Consider the following 16,532-nt stretch of genomic DNA (forward strand, 5'->3'; position numbering starts at 1 on the left):
TGAAAATGGTAAGGTAAGTAATATTATGAGGCTCACTTTTATTTAGCCTTGTCATGAAGTACAAGAGGAAGTAAGAACCGAAAATTGAATATAGGTAGGGGATAGGAGGGGGTAAGGGAGTAAGGGAAGTAGTTTAAGGTGGGTCAGGGGGGTGTTGTGGTAAGGGCAAGTAGCGCGAAAAGATGTTGTGTATTACGTGGAAGATTGAACACCTACTTGTCAACTTGAAGCTTTTGAAAACTAAGATAAGGAAGTCAAAAAGAATGTTTGGTTTTTCAGACAAATTGTTAAGGTTTTGGTTAGGATTAAAATATTGATCAAGGTGTATTAAACAATTTCAGTGATGTCAAGAAGAGGGCCTTTATTTAAGGTACTGATAATTTTAATGTCTTGGTCTAACGTAGTGAAATGATGTTTTACGTCTTGCATGTGTTGCCCTATTGCTGAGAATTTATTGTATTTTATCGCGTTAACATGTTCTGCGTCCAGTTTGTCCAATGTAAGAAGAATCACAGGTGTTGCATTTAAAACGGTATATACACCAGATTTTGAAAATATATTAGTTCTGTTTATAGATTTGGAGTTATAAATCACATCCATGTTTCTATTGTTAGTTCGAAAGGAAATTTTGGAATTATGTTTTTTGAAGATATTGGCAATGCAGTAGACGTTTTCATTGAAAGTGAAGGTAGAGTAAGCTGCTGGTTTAGGATTGTCATTTGATAGTGTTGTATTTGTTCGGTGTTTAAATTTATTGATTATTCGTTCAATAAAAAATCTGCATTTAGCGATGGAACGCATGATATTAAGTTCTTTATTTTAATTTCCTTTAGGTAAAGGTATTTTGGCTGATTATCTGATCAATGATCAATGTTTCTGACCGTAGTCAGGGTTTACCATTCCAGATGTGATCAGGTGGATGAACAATGGAGATTACTGCCTAATGCAGTGGTTTATAGGAAAAGTGAATCTATAATAGATACGATGAGAAAAAGAAGAATTGCCTTTTTCTGTCATCTTTCTAGATTAAATGATAATAGGATAATAAAACAACTATTTAATTACTTTTGGAAAAGTAAAATAAAAAATAATTGGTTTAAAGAAGTTCAGAATGATTTAGAAGAGCTGAATATTACAATGAAGCAAATTGAAAATAGAGAAGAAAAAAGGATTCTCAAGAACAAACAAATAAGATAAACTGTACAACACAAACAATATGTCATATCTGATGAAGAAAGGGCAGCCAGGTCAGCCAGAATGAAGAGGTTTTGGAAAAGGAAGAAGATGATGCAAGCTAAATCTTCAGTTAATTCTTTGTTAACGTAAATGTATTTGGGTTTGATTTAAGTGCTCCAATGTGGGCGTAAACTATGTAAATAAATAAATAATAAAGGTATTTTGAAAGCACGGTTAACCATACTGTTGTAAGTGGCACATTTATGTGATTGTGGGTGTGAGGAATCTTGTCTTATGGTAGTAGCTGTTTGTGTGGGTTTCCTATAAATCATATAAGGTAAAGAATAAGGTAATCTGCTAATTGTTATATCTAGAAAATTGATTGAACTGTTGGATTCAGTTTCAAGTGTAAATTTAATATGAGGATCAATCTTGTTGAGAGTATTAAGAGTAGAGGATGCATTAATAATCCTATCGTCTAGAATTACCAATGTATCATCCACATATCTTGCCCAAAAAAGTATATTCTTGAAATTATCGTTGTTATCAATAAAATTGTGTTCCAGAAAATCTAAGTATATCTCTGCCAAGATCCCTGATGCTGGTGATCCTATTGCCAAGTCAGCTTGATGGTATATTATATTGTCAAATGTGAAAAATTTGTTATTGACTACCAATTTTAAGACAGTCATGAAATCAAGAATCTCAAATTTACTCAGGTGACTGTATGTATTCAGGTTTCTTTTGATAATGGAAAATAATTTTTTGGTATTAATGCTAGGGTACATATTGACAATATCAAAAGAATGTAAAGAATGGAGTGGCTGAATTTCAAAGTTGTTCAGTTTTTCAATGAGCTCAATAGTGCTTTTAATAGTCTTTTTTGATAAAAACTTATAATTATTCTTCAGAAATTTCTGAATGAATTGGGCTAATTTGTATAGTGGACTGGGTCTGTAATTAATGATCGGGCGAATGGGACATCAGCCTTGTGGATCTTAGGGAAAACTTTTGCAGTTGGTAGACCCAGATTCATGTTCAATAACTTTGTTTTCTCATAAACTGTGAATAGGGAAGAGGTGTTGTTTAATGTTTGCTTAAGAAGACGCTGAATCTGTTGAGTTGGGTCCTTTTTAATTATGGAAAAGGAGTTATTGCTGAAAAAGTTTTTAGTTTTTTCAATGTATTCAATTTTGTCCATAACAACGGTAACACAATAATTAAAAATAATTAAAAAAGAAAGAATTGAGGAACAAGTTCAATTAAAATAAATAAAGTAAAATAAAGTAAAATATACAAAATCACGAATGTTTTCAATAAACTTAATATGAAAGTTTCTTTTAAAACAACCAATAACAATGCCCATATTTTCTTTAATCAGCACACTATCAATAACGGCAATAGCAAATTTCAGAAATCAGGTGTTTACAAATTAAAGTGCCAGCAGTGTTCCACCAGTTATATTGGACAGACAGGCCGCAATTTTAACATAAGGTATAACGAAGATGTTAATGCGTCTAAGTACAGCAGATTCTCAGCATTCGGTTCACATATGGATGATACCAATCATACATTCACGGGCATACAACAAGATCTTCAAATTCTCCATTTATGTAAGAAAGGAAATCTATTGAATATTTTAGAAAATATTTTTATAAATATTGATAAAAAATGCAACCCGATTTATAATCTCAATGAGATATCAGAGGATATCAATATACTTTTCGAGGAGTTAATCAATAAATTCTTTTCACGAAAGCGTGTGAGTAATACTCTACCTCACGCCTCTCCCCTTACATCAAACTCCCCTCACAGTCAGTCCTCAATGACCTTCAAGGACGTCACTTAGTTAGCTTTAGCATTTGAGGTGGAGTGGTCGACGTAGGACGGGTAAGGAGGTGAGTGACTGGATGGACACTTAGTTCATATTTAATTGAACTTGTTCCTCAATTCTTACATATTTTCTTTTTCTTTTTAGGCCCCTATTGTCAACAGATAATTAAGTTCAGCTTGCATCATCAGTATAACTCCACCTCTTAATCAAGATACGGTAGCTATTTTAATGTGGCATTACCACCACACTGTTTTATGTATAATATGCATATAATTTTATTCGCACAGCCACTCACGTTGTTTTATAATTGAAAATTCGTTGTTTTATCTGTTTATTCTGTGATTTTAATTGGACTTCATGCTTCATATCATGTTCACACCGCACCATTTTAACATTGAAGATTGAAAAGACGCCATCACACCGCGTCACAGGATACAAAGACTTTTTATTCATTTATTTCAACGTGTCCTCACCTTATTTTTAATGTTTTGTATTTGTGACTGAAGATGTTCCATAAGAGGACGAAACATGTTTCACGAGATAATTTAATGTAGTCTTTTCAATAAAGACAATTACAGTATTGTAAAGGTGGAATTATAAATTCAAATTTTCACAAGTTGACAGAAAGAGGTGTACGATGTACAAGTGAGAAGAGGAGCAAACATCGACTCTGATCACTATCTGACAAGAGTTAAAGTAAAATTTACTTTTAAAAAAAAATACACCCCAAGCAAATCCAACAACAGAAATTTGACATAAAAAGGATTCCTGTTACTGATCTAAAAGAAATAAGGGAAAATCAACCATAGGAAACATGGGAAGAATTCCACACCAAAATCATACAGAAGGCATGAGAAATGGTACCCTTAAAAAGGAATACAAAACACCCCTGGTGGAACTCAACATGCGGCCAAGCCCTAGAGATAAGAAAATCTGCATTTCAGAAATACAACAGTAGAAAAAACCAGAAAACTCAACAAGAATTATTTGAGACCAGAAAACAAGTATCAAAAACCATCAGGTAAGAAAAAAGAAACCACCTGAAAGAACAACTGGACTCAATTGAAGAAAACTTTAGAAACCACAACACAAGGGATTTCTACAGAACGTTCACAGAAAAATTCCGAGGATACATTCCACAGAACTTTCGTTTCAGGAAACAAGACGAAAAATTGGCGCTTACTAATAAAGAAAACTACCAAGAATTTGCATGATACTTCTCAGAACTTCTTAACTGCCCCTGAACCCACTGAAAGATTTCTTGAAGAAGTATCCAGTTTCACTCACACAGAATGACCTCCACCAAACCAGGAAGAAATTCAGAGCCACATTAAACAACTAAAGAACAACAGAACTTCAGGAAGAGACGGGATTGTTGCAGAATTGCTTAAGAATCTTGGTCCAAATTCACTCAAAGAACTTACAGAAATCATACAGGAAATCTGGAAATACTCCCCAAAGATTGGAAATGTGCCTTGATTCACCCACTTCACAAAAAAGGAGACTAAACTGATGTCAACAACTATGTATAGGGGAATCTCCCTCCTTGAAGTCGGCTACAAAATTTTCTCTGCATGCCTGTTGAAAAGAATACAAGAACAACTCAAGCATAAGAATGGTGAATATCAGGCTAGGTTCCACCCTCATGGATTGTTCACTGAACAGATCTTCAACTTCAAAACCACTCTAAAATTCAGGGCCCTCAGAAACCTCCCAATCATCTGTTCCTTTGTAGATTTCAAGAAGGCTTATGATTCAATTGATTGTCAATCTCTGTTCAGCATCCTGAAAGAACAGGGACTAGACTTTAAAATGCTAAACTTGACCAAACAGACCCTCGCTGACATAAAGTCAAGAGTGAAATTTATGGGAGAAATCCCAGATGAATTCCTGATAAATCTGTTGTCCGGCAAGGAGATGGATTGTCACCCCCTCCTCTTCAAACTCGTTCTAGATAAGGTGATGAGGGAATGGGAAAAAAGAACTGAAAGCGCAAAATAGCTGGTACCCAGTAATCATTGGGACACAAGAAAACAAGCTTGAAATTCCTTCGTGGATGACCTAGCCCTTTTGTCCAGCGATGAAGTCACAGCGATAAAGCAAGTTAAAATTCTCCAAGAATGTGCCAAAAAGGTTGGACTTCATATCTCCTTCCAGAAAACTGAATTTTTCTGTTCAAAACTGACATCCATAGTATCAATACAAAATACGGAAAAATCAACAGAGTCCCTCACTTCAAATACCTGGGCGAAATCCTCAAACCAACTGGACAAGAAGAAATATCTGGAGAAATTAATTTCATTTTATGGGTCTGTAGTGAACTTTGATTAAACCAAATTATTCATTCATTCATTCATTCATTCTTTCAGTCATTAATTCATTCATTATTTATTTACCATAAACCTTTACAGTATCTATGGAAGGCCAGGGAAAAAGGACAAGCCCCCTACATGTAGTGCCCCTAACCTTTGAAATAATTACCTAAATCCTAAACTAAAACAGTCATATACACTATTTACAGGTAAAGTAACAAAGTATAGCCTAATGTATATATATTTCTCATTTATTCAACCTTTCACTCGCTCGTTCATTCTTCCACATATTCACATGCATTTTCTCACCGTATGTGCTTCCTAACATAACATCTATATATATAAAATAAGAGTTTTGTCTGTACATTGCTCAGAATTTGAAAATAATGGTATTTCTGTATCGGTCATGTCCATAGTAACAAGAAAATGCACTTTTTACTTTTCGGTAATTTCTGTCTGTCTATCTGTCTGTCTGTATGTATGTACACGCATCACGAGAAAACGGTTGAAGAGAATTTAATGAAAATTGGTATGTGAAGTTGGGGGATGAGCCTCTACAATCTAGGCTATAAATCATTTTACTCACGCTGAGTGAAATGGTAGTTTAGGGGAAGGCCTAAAATTGAATTCTCAACTCTTTATGTTATTAGTGGTCTAATGAAAATCGGTATGTGAAGTCGGGGGATGAGCCGCTACAATCTAGGCTATAAATTATTTTACTCACGCTGAGTGAAATGGTAGTTTAGGGAAAGGCCTAAAATTGAATTCTAAACTATTTATGTTATTAGTGGTCGTATTTTAAAGAAAATGGGTATGCAAAGTTGGGGAATAAATTGCTACAATCTAGGCTGTCAATAATTGTATTCACGCTGAGAAAAATGGTAGTTTAGGGGAAGGCCTAAAATTTAATTCTCAAATATTGTTGTTATTAGTAGTCCTATCTTGATGAAAATCGGTATGCAAAGTCGGGAAATAAGTCGCTATAGTCTAGGCTGTAAATTATTTTATTTACGCTGAGTGAAATGGTAGTTTAGGGGAAGGCCTAAAATGTAATTCTCAAATATTTCTTATTAGAAGTGTAGGCGATGAATGCTAGATAACTAAGGTTATATAGTATTAAATTTCCTATTATTCATGTCTTATACATTGTTACCATACTGGCTATGATCACCAAGATGAATTTGAATTTTTGTTACTAAGTCCATATCAGCGCCGAGTAACGAGAAAATGGGTAAACAGTATTTAATGAAAATCGGTATGTAAAGTCGGAGAATAAGAAACTACAGTTTACGGTATAAAATATTTTACAAATCACAGAGTCGAAAGAAAACTAAATGTGTAGGCCTACAATATAGAAAGCTCATAACACTGATCAACAATAACATTACATTGACCATTGTTTGTCGTGATGTGCTTTGTGTCTTCTGTTGCCCCTCATTTCCGGTAGATAGGATTACTGCTGCGTACAGAGTATTTTTTATTTGATTTCCGTCTCACTGACATAGATAGGTTTTATGGCAACGATGGGATAGGAAAGGGCTAGGAGTGACTTAGGCCTTAATTAAGGTACAGGCCCAACATTTGACTGGTGTGAAAGTGGGAAACCACGGAATACCATCTTCAGCGCTGCCGACAATGGGGTTCGAATCCACTATCTCTCGGATGCAAGCTCACAGCTGCGCACCGCTAACCACACGGTCAACTCGCCCAGTCGGACAGAGTATAACAGCCTGCCTGAATATTGATGGGAAGTAGCTGGTGAGTTAGATAACTTTCTTCTTTAGCATGTCATTCCCCTGGTTTATAAATTTTCTGATACTACTGGTACGTAACACACTGGATCATCATAGCATTCAGGCTATTCAATCCCTACTCTGAGGTACTGATTGGAATGAACAGTGTGCATATTTAGTGGTATAATGACAGATGAGTGTTCATGGCAATCTGCGGCCTGGTCATCCCAGCTCTGGCACTGCAATCTAACCGCAGCACTGTTCGTTAAAAGTGATAAAACGTGCGGCTTTCCATTTGATCGAGTATTTTATATGATAGCATTGCTTTTAATCGCTACATTCATACTTACGTTTTTGTAATGACCTATGTTGATTTCAGTTAGGAAAACCACAAAGTCAGTCTTTCTGAGAATCCCGTAGCGAAGCACGGGTACATCAGCTAGTTTAACTATATTTAAATAAGTGAGTTAAATCCACCTTTTCAATACAAATTAAATAGTATTTACTTATTTATTTTAATTTTTTAGCCAACATAGGACTACTTAGTCAGGTTTATGGAGGTTTTTCTTCTTTTTGTCACCCCAATACTGTTTCATTCTTTCTGAACGTAATTTTCTTTCTGCTTCTGCAATCACTCTTCCTATTCTCTGCTTGTTCATTTTTGTTTGTAGTCTAGTGTGTTTATCTTTAAATATGTTGAGTGTATTTGTTTTGTATTTTAAATCTTCTATTGTAATATGTAACTCTCTCATGTCTTCTTTAAGTTCTGTGATCCATCTAATATTATTCTTACTCTTACTTTTCCATAATTTTTCTACTGATTCTATTTTCTGGTGACCATATTAGATGGCCTATGAAAATATATTTGTTTCTTTTTCATTGTGCTAGTCACAGGTTCTATTTCTTTATAAACTGTCTCATTGGCAGATAGACTCCAGACCCCGATTGATTGGGTGTTTGTTGTTTTTAATAATGTTTCACTTGCATATGTAATTTGTGGCTGGGTGACTGCTTTGTAGTGTTTCAATTTTATTGCTACTGAGAAACACTTTTTATTATACGTATTCTCGGTAACATGCTGTGCTGTAACCAGTTTATCTATTCTATTTTGCCATGCTGGTGTCTCATTCAGGTTATATGTGATTAGTTCACCTAAATATTTAAATTTTTCTACAGTTTTTATTTCTTGGTCTCCCAGCTTAATTTTGTTTTCAAGCGGAAGTTGAGTTGGCATAATTTCTGTTTTTTCAAATGAAATTTTCAAACCACTATTCTGAGCTATTTCCTGTAAAGATTTTATTTGTTGTTTTGTTTCTTGAATATCATTGGCCAGAAGAGCTAGATCGTCAGCAAATCCTAGACAGTTCAGATGTATGTTATCCTTCTGGGTTCCAATTTTTATATTTTTTGAGTTGTTCTTGTACCATTCCCTCATTACGTACTCTAATGCACAGTTAAAAAGAAGAGGTGATAATCTGTCACCCGGTCTGAAACCAGTTGTTACCAAGAATGGTTCAGAGAGTTGTCCTCTGAACTTAATTTTAGAAATTGTATTAGTTAGAGTAAGTTCAATCAATTTGATTATCTTTGGGTGAAGTCCAAAACGTCTTAAAATTTTTAATAATGATGATTTGTGGATGGAGTCGTAAGCTTTCTTGAAATCTATAAATGTTTTTGAAAGGGGCTTGTTTTGTTTTCTGTAATATGCCATGACTAGCTTCAAAGTTATTATTTGTTCAAAGCAGCTTCTCCAAGGTCTGAAGCCTCCCTGGTATTCACCTAACTCTTGATCAAGTTGTTCTTTAATCCGATTAAATAGTATCTTAGATAAAATCTTATTCGTGCAGTCAAGGAGGGAAATACCTCTATAGTTGTCTGGATTACTTCTTTTGCCTTTCTTATGAATTGGATTAATTATAGCTGTTGTCCACTGTTCTGGGAATTTTTCTGATATCCAAATCTTCTGTAATATCATATGGAGGGATGTCTGAGTTGTACTGCCGGCATATTTCCACATCTCTCCAAAAACCTGGTCTTCTCCACATGCTTTGTAGTTCTTAATTTCTTTAAGCTCTGTTTCAACTTCTTTTGCTGTAGGTGAGTTTATATTTTCTGGTTTTGTTTTTATCGTGGTATGTGTATCAATTAATAAGAGCTTTTCAGGTTCATCACTGTTCAAGAGCTTGTTAAATGTTTCCGCCATGATTTCTGCATTTTCCTTATTGTTATGCGCTATTTTTCCATCTTTATTTTTCAACAATAATGTGGGGGGGGGGGGTTGTATTTTTGCAATTGTTTACGAAAGGCTTTGTAATAATCTCTAGAATTGGTTTTGTAATAATTTTCCGCAATAGCGTTTACAAATCTTTTTGATATTTTCTCTTAATTCTTCTAATAGTTTGGTGAATTCTTTTCTCATAGAATATGCAGTAAGAAGAAAAGAATACAAAAGGGTAGTTAAAGAAGCAAAGAAACAGTTCCAGAGAATATCTGAGGAAAATCTACTAAAGAAAGCCGAAGAAGAGCCTTTTTCAATTCTGAAGCAGAGGCAGCCGAAATTCACAAGACAGATCCCATTGGAAGTCTGGGAAGATCACTTCACCTCACTACTCCAAGCAAAAGAGACGCGAGACTTGATCGACGAAGACGGCAATGACAGAGCTCCAATCAAACTTTTTACGACAGATGAATTAGAAGACATCGTCCGGAACAGTAAAAACGGTAAAGCAGGGGGACCTGATAATATATTTTACGAACATATTAAAGACAGCTGGGCTATACTAAAGGACTCACTTACAGAACTCTTGAATCAATGTCTCAGACAAGGGAAAATTCCAGATAAGTGGAGAGATTCAACTATAAAGGTGATGTATAAAGGCAAAGGAGATGTGAACAACCCAGATGCATGCCGAGGAATTGCTTTAGAGTGTACACTTTTGAAGATATTAACGAAGGCTCTAGCAAACCGTCTGAATGATCTACTAGATGACAAATTACCGGAAGAACAATTCGGGTTCAGAAGAGGTCGTTCAACGTTGCAGGCAGTACATTGTTTGATGGAAGACATTCAAGAGGCACTTAAAGTACAGAAAGGAAAATTGTATGTGGTGTTTGTTGACTTTCGCAAAGCATTCGATTCTACAAGTAGGAAATTGATCCTCCAGAAATTAAGAGAGATTTGCGGTGAAAACTGTTACATAAAATTGATAAAAAATATATTATCGGAAAATTATGTAAGAATTGATGATGACTTAACAAAGTCTAAGCCAATCCTACAGACTGTAGGAGTTCTTCAAGGAGATCCTTTGAGTCCACAACTCTTTAATGTCGCAACATATGACATAACGAAAGCCTCGTTACAGAGCGGACAAGTATCTATCTATACGCAGACGACATGGTAATAGTCGCGTCTTGTAGAGAAGAACTACAAACAGTACTTGATAGACTGTCAAAATGGTGTGAAGAGGCCGGTTTGGAAGTTAACAAAGAGAAAACAGTAGTGATGGTTTTTAGAAGAGGAGGAAAACGAGCGGCTGCAGATACTTTCTATGTTGAAGATTCTCTTCTAAATTCTGTGGACTCTTCCAAATACCTTGGAATAACTCTCCAAATGAACGGCTAAACATTCTCAGCTCACGTGAAAGAAAGATCTCTTGCAGCAATAATAGCAATAAATGATATAGAGCACATCGACCAATTATCAATTGAGACAGCAATGAAACTGTTTCATCTAAAGATTACTCCAATTGCAACTTACGGTTTAGAACTAATATGGACCTTCTTGAAAAAGAAAGACCTAAAGGAATTAGAAAGGGTTAAAGCTACCTTCCTTAAACGAATCCTTTGTGTGTCCAAATACACGCCTTCGAGACTTGTTTATGAACTGACAAGAGAACTGTTTTTCATCGAAGACCTACGGTTTTCTATGACCCTGCAATCGACGACAGAATACCAAGACTTCCTGCGTAATTTGAAATTTGAAAAGACCGAAATATGGAGTGACTTCTACACAACCGACGCAATGACTACAACTGACAGGCAACAAAGTTGTTTTGAACTGAGACACGCGGTGACCCATGCAGCGGTCCACGGATTTCACCACAGCTTTCACGATCCAAATAGTGACTGTGTATGTCGATGGTGCAATAGACTTTGTGGCCGTTACCACGCTTTGGAGTGCCCAAAGAGAGTCTACTCTCTGAAAAGTCTCTGTAGTGAATAGTGCTATGTATTCTATTCTTTTATTTGACCATTGGTTGCAATAAAGATTTATTATATTTATTTTATTCAGTGTCTGATCAAGGAGATCCCAGAAATTATCGACTTCTTGCAGAGTTTTTGTTAGGAACATTTTTTCATTGGTAGGGGCATGAGGATTTATGATGGTGTAAAGTTTGTTTGTGGTTTTTAAAGTTAGAATTGCGATTCTCAGCAAGATGGCTTTAAAATCAAAATTTAATAAACATTTAATGGGACTAGATTTGACCTAGTTAAAGGTCATCTTCAGACATATTGCGTGTAGAACAACATATTTGAAACACAGTGGTTTTAAAAATGGTCTTAAAACATAGAAGTTGGACACTATGAAAAAAATGTTTTTAGAATTTCCTTAAAACACTTTTGTTCACTTAGGTATAGGAATATATGAAGAATATTAAAACACTTCTTTCTTCTCATATATTCCTATACCTAAGTGAACAAGTGTTTTAAGGAAATTCTAAAAACAATTTTTCCATACTGTCCAACTTCTATGTTTTAAGACCATCTTTAAAAACCACTGTGTTTCAAATACATTGTTCTACATGCGATATGGCTGAAGATGACCTTTAAATAGGTTGAAACTAGTCCCATCAAATGTTTATTTAATAAACACTATTTAATTTGTATTGAAAAGGTGGATTCAACTCACTTATTATTTTAATTTGGTTCAAAAAGAAATAGCCAAAAAACAACCAAACAAAAACAAAGAAGAGCATATGGGAGAACAAGAGAAATCTACAACAAAAAAGGTATGTCTATCCATGTTAAGATTAAACATTATGATACTGTAATCAAACCTGAGGCTTTATATGCAGAGGAAACTCTAACACTTCATAAAAAAGGGTGAGCTCGAAAATATCCTAAAAGAAGAGCAAAAAATCATGAGGAAGATTTTAGGACCAAGCCACACGGAAGAAGGGTACCACGTCCAATTCCGTAAATCCACAGAAAAATTATCTAATACTGCGGCAGACCTCAGGAAAAGAAGGCTAAAATTTTATGGACATGTTAAAAAGCTTCCAGAAACCAGACTAACCCACCAAATGCTTGAAAGAGTTGATAAACTGAAGAATTTCCCTTGGATACAACAAACAAAGGTGGACATGATGAATGCACAAATTCAACCTGAAGAAATTTAGAATCAAAATATATATAGCAAGAAAATTGATAAGTGGGAAGTTACTCAAGAGAACAAAGTACCAAAAAGAGCAGGTACCAAGTGGACGGAAGAAAGGAAGAGGATCTTTAGTGAACAGATGAAAGCATCCTGGATCCTCCGCAAACGAAATCATAAAGCTTCGTGTATTCTGAAAGGGACCATTCATGAATAATAATAATAATAATAATAATAATAATAATAATAATAATAATAATAATAATAATAATAATAATAATAATAATAATAATAATAATAATAATAATAATAATAATAATAATAATCCCATTTATCATCATCTGTAATCATTAGATGGTACACTCCCTGTATAAAGTGTGCGTGGATAGTAGATGTAATACATGTCTCACTCACCTCCTGCAGGTCGTATTCGGTGGAGAAGTGCGAGGTCACAGCCGAGATGAGGCTGCCCATCGTGAAGGTCCCGTTACCAAACGTGGCCTGCATCGTGTTCCACTGAGCCTTAAGATGTCTCCAGGCCAGGAGCTGGCCCTCGGGGTTGGCGGCTACCACTGAGAGAACGATCTTCACGTCCTGGGGCTTCACCAGGTTACGGTCCATTGTGGTCACCAGGAACCTGAACAGTTTACATCCTTCATGCATGTAAACAGTTGAAAACATGTTTCATCACATAACTTTTGGGAGAAAATTTACAGAGGATAGAATATTATTTTAGAACTTACTGACATCTTGTCTTTGGTCTTGTTATTTCAGTGTAATTTAAATTTTAGAACTTACTGACATCTTGTCTTTGGTCTTGTTATTTCAGTGTAATTTAAAACGTTAGGAATGAGACTGAACAGTTAACAAGGACAAATACAATTGAATCAGTGAGTTTGATAAAAAAGTTATCTCCATCAAAACTAATTTTATATGAGCAAAAGAAAGGAAGCATTTTTGGTACACAGCAGACATACAGAGATTTTAATAATTTTGAAACTCAGGTAGGTGTGTAGTAATTACATGTAGTGCCATCAGAGTTATACAACAGTACTGCTTATTTTTTTAATTCTTTTTAGATATCTGAATATTGTCTGACGTACACAATATTACACAAATGTCATTTTAAATAGAGTTAAATTTTCCCATTTTTCTGTGGTTGGCATTTCTTTCTCTAATTCTTCTCTACCATTCAACTTGGCCTCCTCCCTCTTCCACCCTTTCTCTCTGATACTCTTCCCACTTGATTTTCCATCTCATTTTCGGTCTTCTCCTCTTCCTTTTCCTCTCTACTTCTAATTTTATCTTCTTCCCAATGTAATCATCATTTCATAGTTCTACATATCCAGTGCGCCTTAGTCTTTCTGCTCATTGAGTCCCTCCAATACATTCCTTAGTTATTCAGTTTTCAGCCAGCATTCTCATTTCCACAATTGGGCCGATGACCTCGATGTTAGGCCCCTTTAAACAACAAGCAAGCATTTCCACAATTTCCACTTTTCTGGGGCTCTTATAATTGTCCACGTCTCTGCACTGGTCTAGCCACTGCCCTCCCATCTACAGCTCACACTCATCACATTGTATTCTCTGATGTATTAACCTGCCACCTTGAAATATTGGACCTTAGATATTTTAACATTTCATCCGAGTTTTTTATGGAGATATGTTCTTCTTGACCTTTCACTGCCATGTACTCTGTTTTTGTTCTACTGATTCTCAAACCTCTGCAGCTTTTCTTCTGCCTTATCCTTGGATCGTTTGCATAGGATGATATTACTGTTTGAAAGATATATACTTCCACCTTTTCAATACAAATTATGATTTATCAAATCACCAAAAATATACAATATTTTCTTTAATCACATGTTTTGTCCCTATTTGGGATATCTTCACCTGCTCTGAATTTGCTATGTAAATTTCGATGATAAAAATTATGCATATAAAAAGTGCATTGAAACTGGATTTTAAAAATTGTCATAGGCCACCATTGTCTAATAACACAGTGTACAAATTTATCTGCCGGCCCTATGGTGTAGGGGTAGCATTCTTGTTTCTTACCCGGAGGCTCCAGGTTCAATTCCTGTCCAGGTCAGAGATTTTTACCTGGACCTGTGGGCTGGTTCGAGGTCCATTCACCCTACGTGGTTACAATTGAGGAGTATCTGACGGTGAGATGGTGAGAATAATGGTCAAGAGGATTCGTTGTGCTGATCACACAACACCTCATAATCTGCAGGTCTTCGGGCTGAGCAGCGGTCGCTTGGTAGGCCATGGCCCTTCGGGGCTGTGGCGCCATGGCGTTTGGCTTTATACAGTATATGTGTATGAACACATGAAATGATACACTATCTTTATCATCAGATACACATTCAAACAGAAGGGAAATACACTCCAAAGTCAGAATGTCCACTTAAAGTCTTGAGGTCATCAGTGGATATCAAAACAATGTCACTTGAAGCAGCTGTAAAAATGGTGGAAAATACAAGCATTTTAGTTAAAGTATTTCAGTCTGTCGAAGCACTGAACATTTATAATACTGTAACATATCTGTAAAAGAACACATTAATAACAGAATGGCATGTTTCATGCTACAAGAACATCCTCGCATTCTATCAAAACACTTTACATTGCAAAAACTTGTCAGTGATTGTAAATTGGTGGTGTTATGAAAAAGTGTGAACAATTATGTGAATATTCAAGGTTGTTACTGATACTTTAATAAATTTGAAAAGAGAGTTTCTTTTACAGCTCTCATTCTGCACATCTTACCTCCAGTCTCAGTGCGACAAGTTTTTTTCTACTAGAACATCATTAGATTCTATAAAATCACTTTGAAACAGACTACATAGAGAAATAATTTTGTTTATGAATAGCCATCATTGCAAAGACAGAAAATAAAAGTCATATATGGAACTTGTATCTAGCAGAGAGGACCAGGAAACCAAACCTAGTCCCTTCCGCTTCAGACAAGTGAGCGGCAGAGTGGAAAAGTCCAAATCTACACACTTGTGCTAACGGGTGTGAATAGAGTTATCACATGGAGGTACACAGTCGTCATGTTTTAACATTTCTGGCTGATGTAATTTCATGTATTGATACAATTGAGGGAATATAACACACTCAGTGGAACAGCCTAGACCTGCTAGTCCAGCGATGGCACACCACTGATGATGATGATGATGATGATGATGATGAGTCTGTGCCAGATGGGAATCTGTTTCTGTTGGGGTTGTTTTCATGAAGTAAAAATGTTTTGGATTAGTGCAAATGATATTTTATGGAGTGACATTTTCTGCAGAGTGCAGTGCTTTGAGCAGCCACTCGTTTGGACAGTTCCTTGTAGCCTCTCCAGACCAAAATGCTTCCGATTTGACACAAGCTGTAGATGTGCGCTTTGTGGTGTGAGTGAAGCCGTGATAGTTGTCAATGATAATTGTGGAGATATTGCAGATCATGTTTCATACAGCACCTGCCGTTAAACTTGAGTCAGTCCAGTATTCTCATCTGTTTGGACTGGTTCAGTTCATCAGTCTCTTATAATTTTAAAATAGGGAAGTGGCTAAATATTTTATTTTCAAACTCTTCCTCAACTCGGAGGCTGCCTAAGACAAAGAATACACATACAATTTCATTCAAAAAATATTAAAAAATAAGTAATTAATGTCAGTCTGGCGAATACAAGTGGTGTCTGAGTATCAAAAGAGAACCCCTGAGTGCTTTCAGTCCCCAGTCGATGAACTCCTTGGTACTGATGTTGAAGACCTTCATCAGCTCTATCGTCTTCTTAGGGACTGTCCCTCTCGCACCGATCATGAGACCCCTCACTTCTACATCGTCCAGTTTGTATTTATTCTTATAATACGGCACTGTAGGCAGGTAGATAGACTTCTTTTCTCGGTCCACTTCGTTTGGTTGGTCGGAGTGTGTTTCAAATCTTACTGAGGGGTCTAATATATATCCTTTCTTCCCTTTAATGGCAATCATATCTATCCTTCTTGTGCTGCCATTTACTCCAATGCCATGGACTTTCTCATGCACTTGAAATCCTTTCTCATGGAGTGTCTGTGCTATGGATGACCTGATGTTGTGATGTCTAGTGTTTT

General features: G+C 35.8%; 1 protein-coding gene across 2 annotated transcripts in view; it reads right to left on the reverse strand.

Moving 5' to 3' along the window:
• The window catches only part of LOC136884548 (endoplasmic reticulum aminopeptidase 1), a 241,319-nt gene that overhangs the window by 3,359 nt on the left and 221,428 nt on the right, over positions 1–16,532 (reverse strand). For both annotated transcript variants that reach the window (XM_067156802.2, XM_067156803.2), the window contains exon 16: positions 12,844–13,066. In XM_067156802.2, the coding sequence (XP_067012903.2) occupies positions 12,844–13,066 (223 nt within the window). The remainder of the gene's footprint in view (positions 1–12,843; positions 13,067–16,532) is intronic.

The sequence above is a fragment of the Anabrus simplex genome, chromosome 12 (genome assembly GCF_040414725.1).
Source record: "Anabrus simplex isolate iqAnaSimp1 chromosome 12, ASM4041472v1, whole genome shotgun sequence".
Lineage (NCBI taxonomy): Eukaryota > Metazoa > Arthropoda > Insecta > Orthoptera > Tettigoniidae > Anabrus > Anabrus simplex.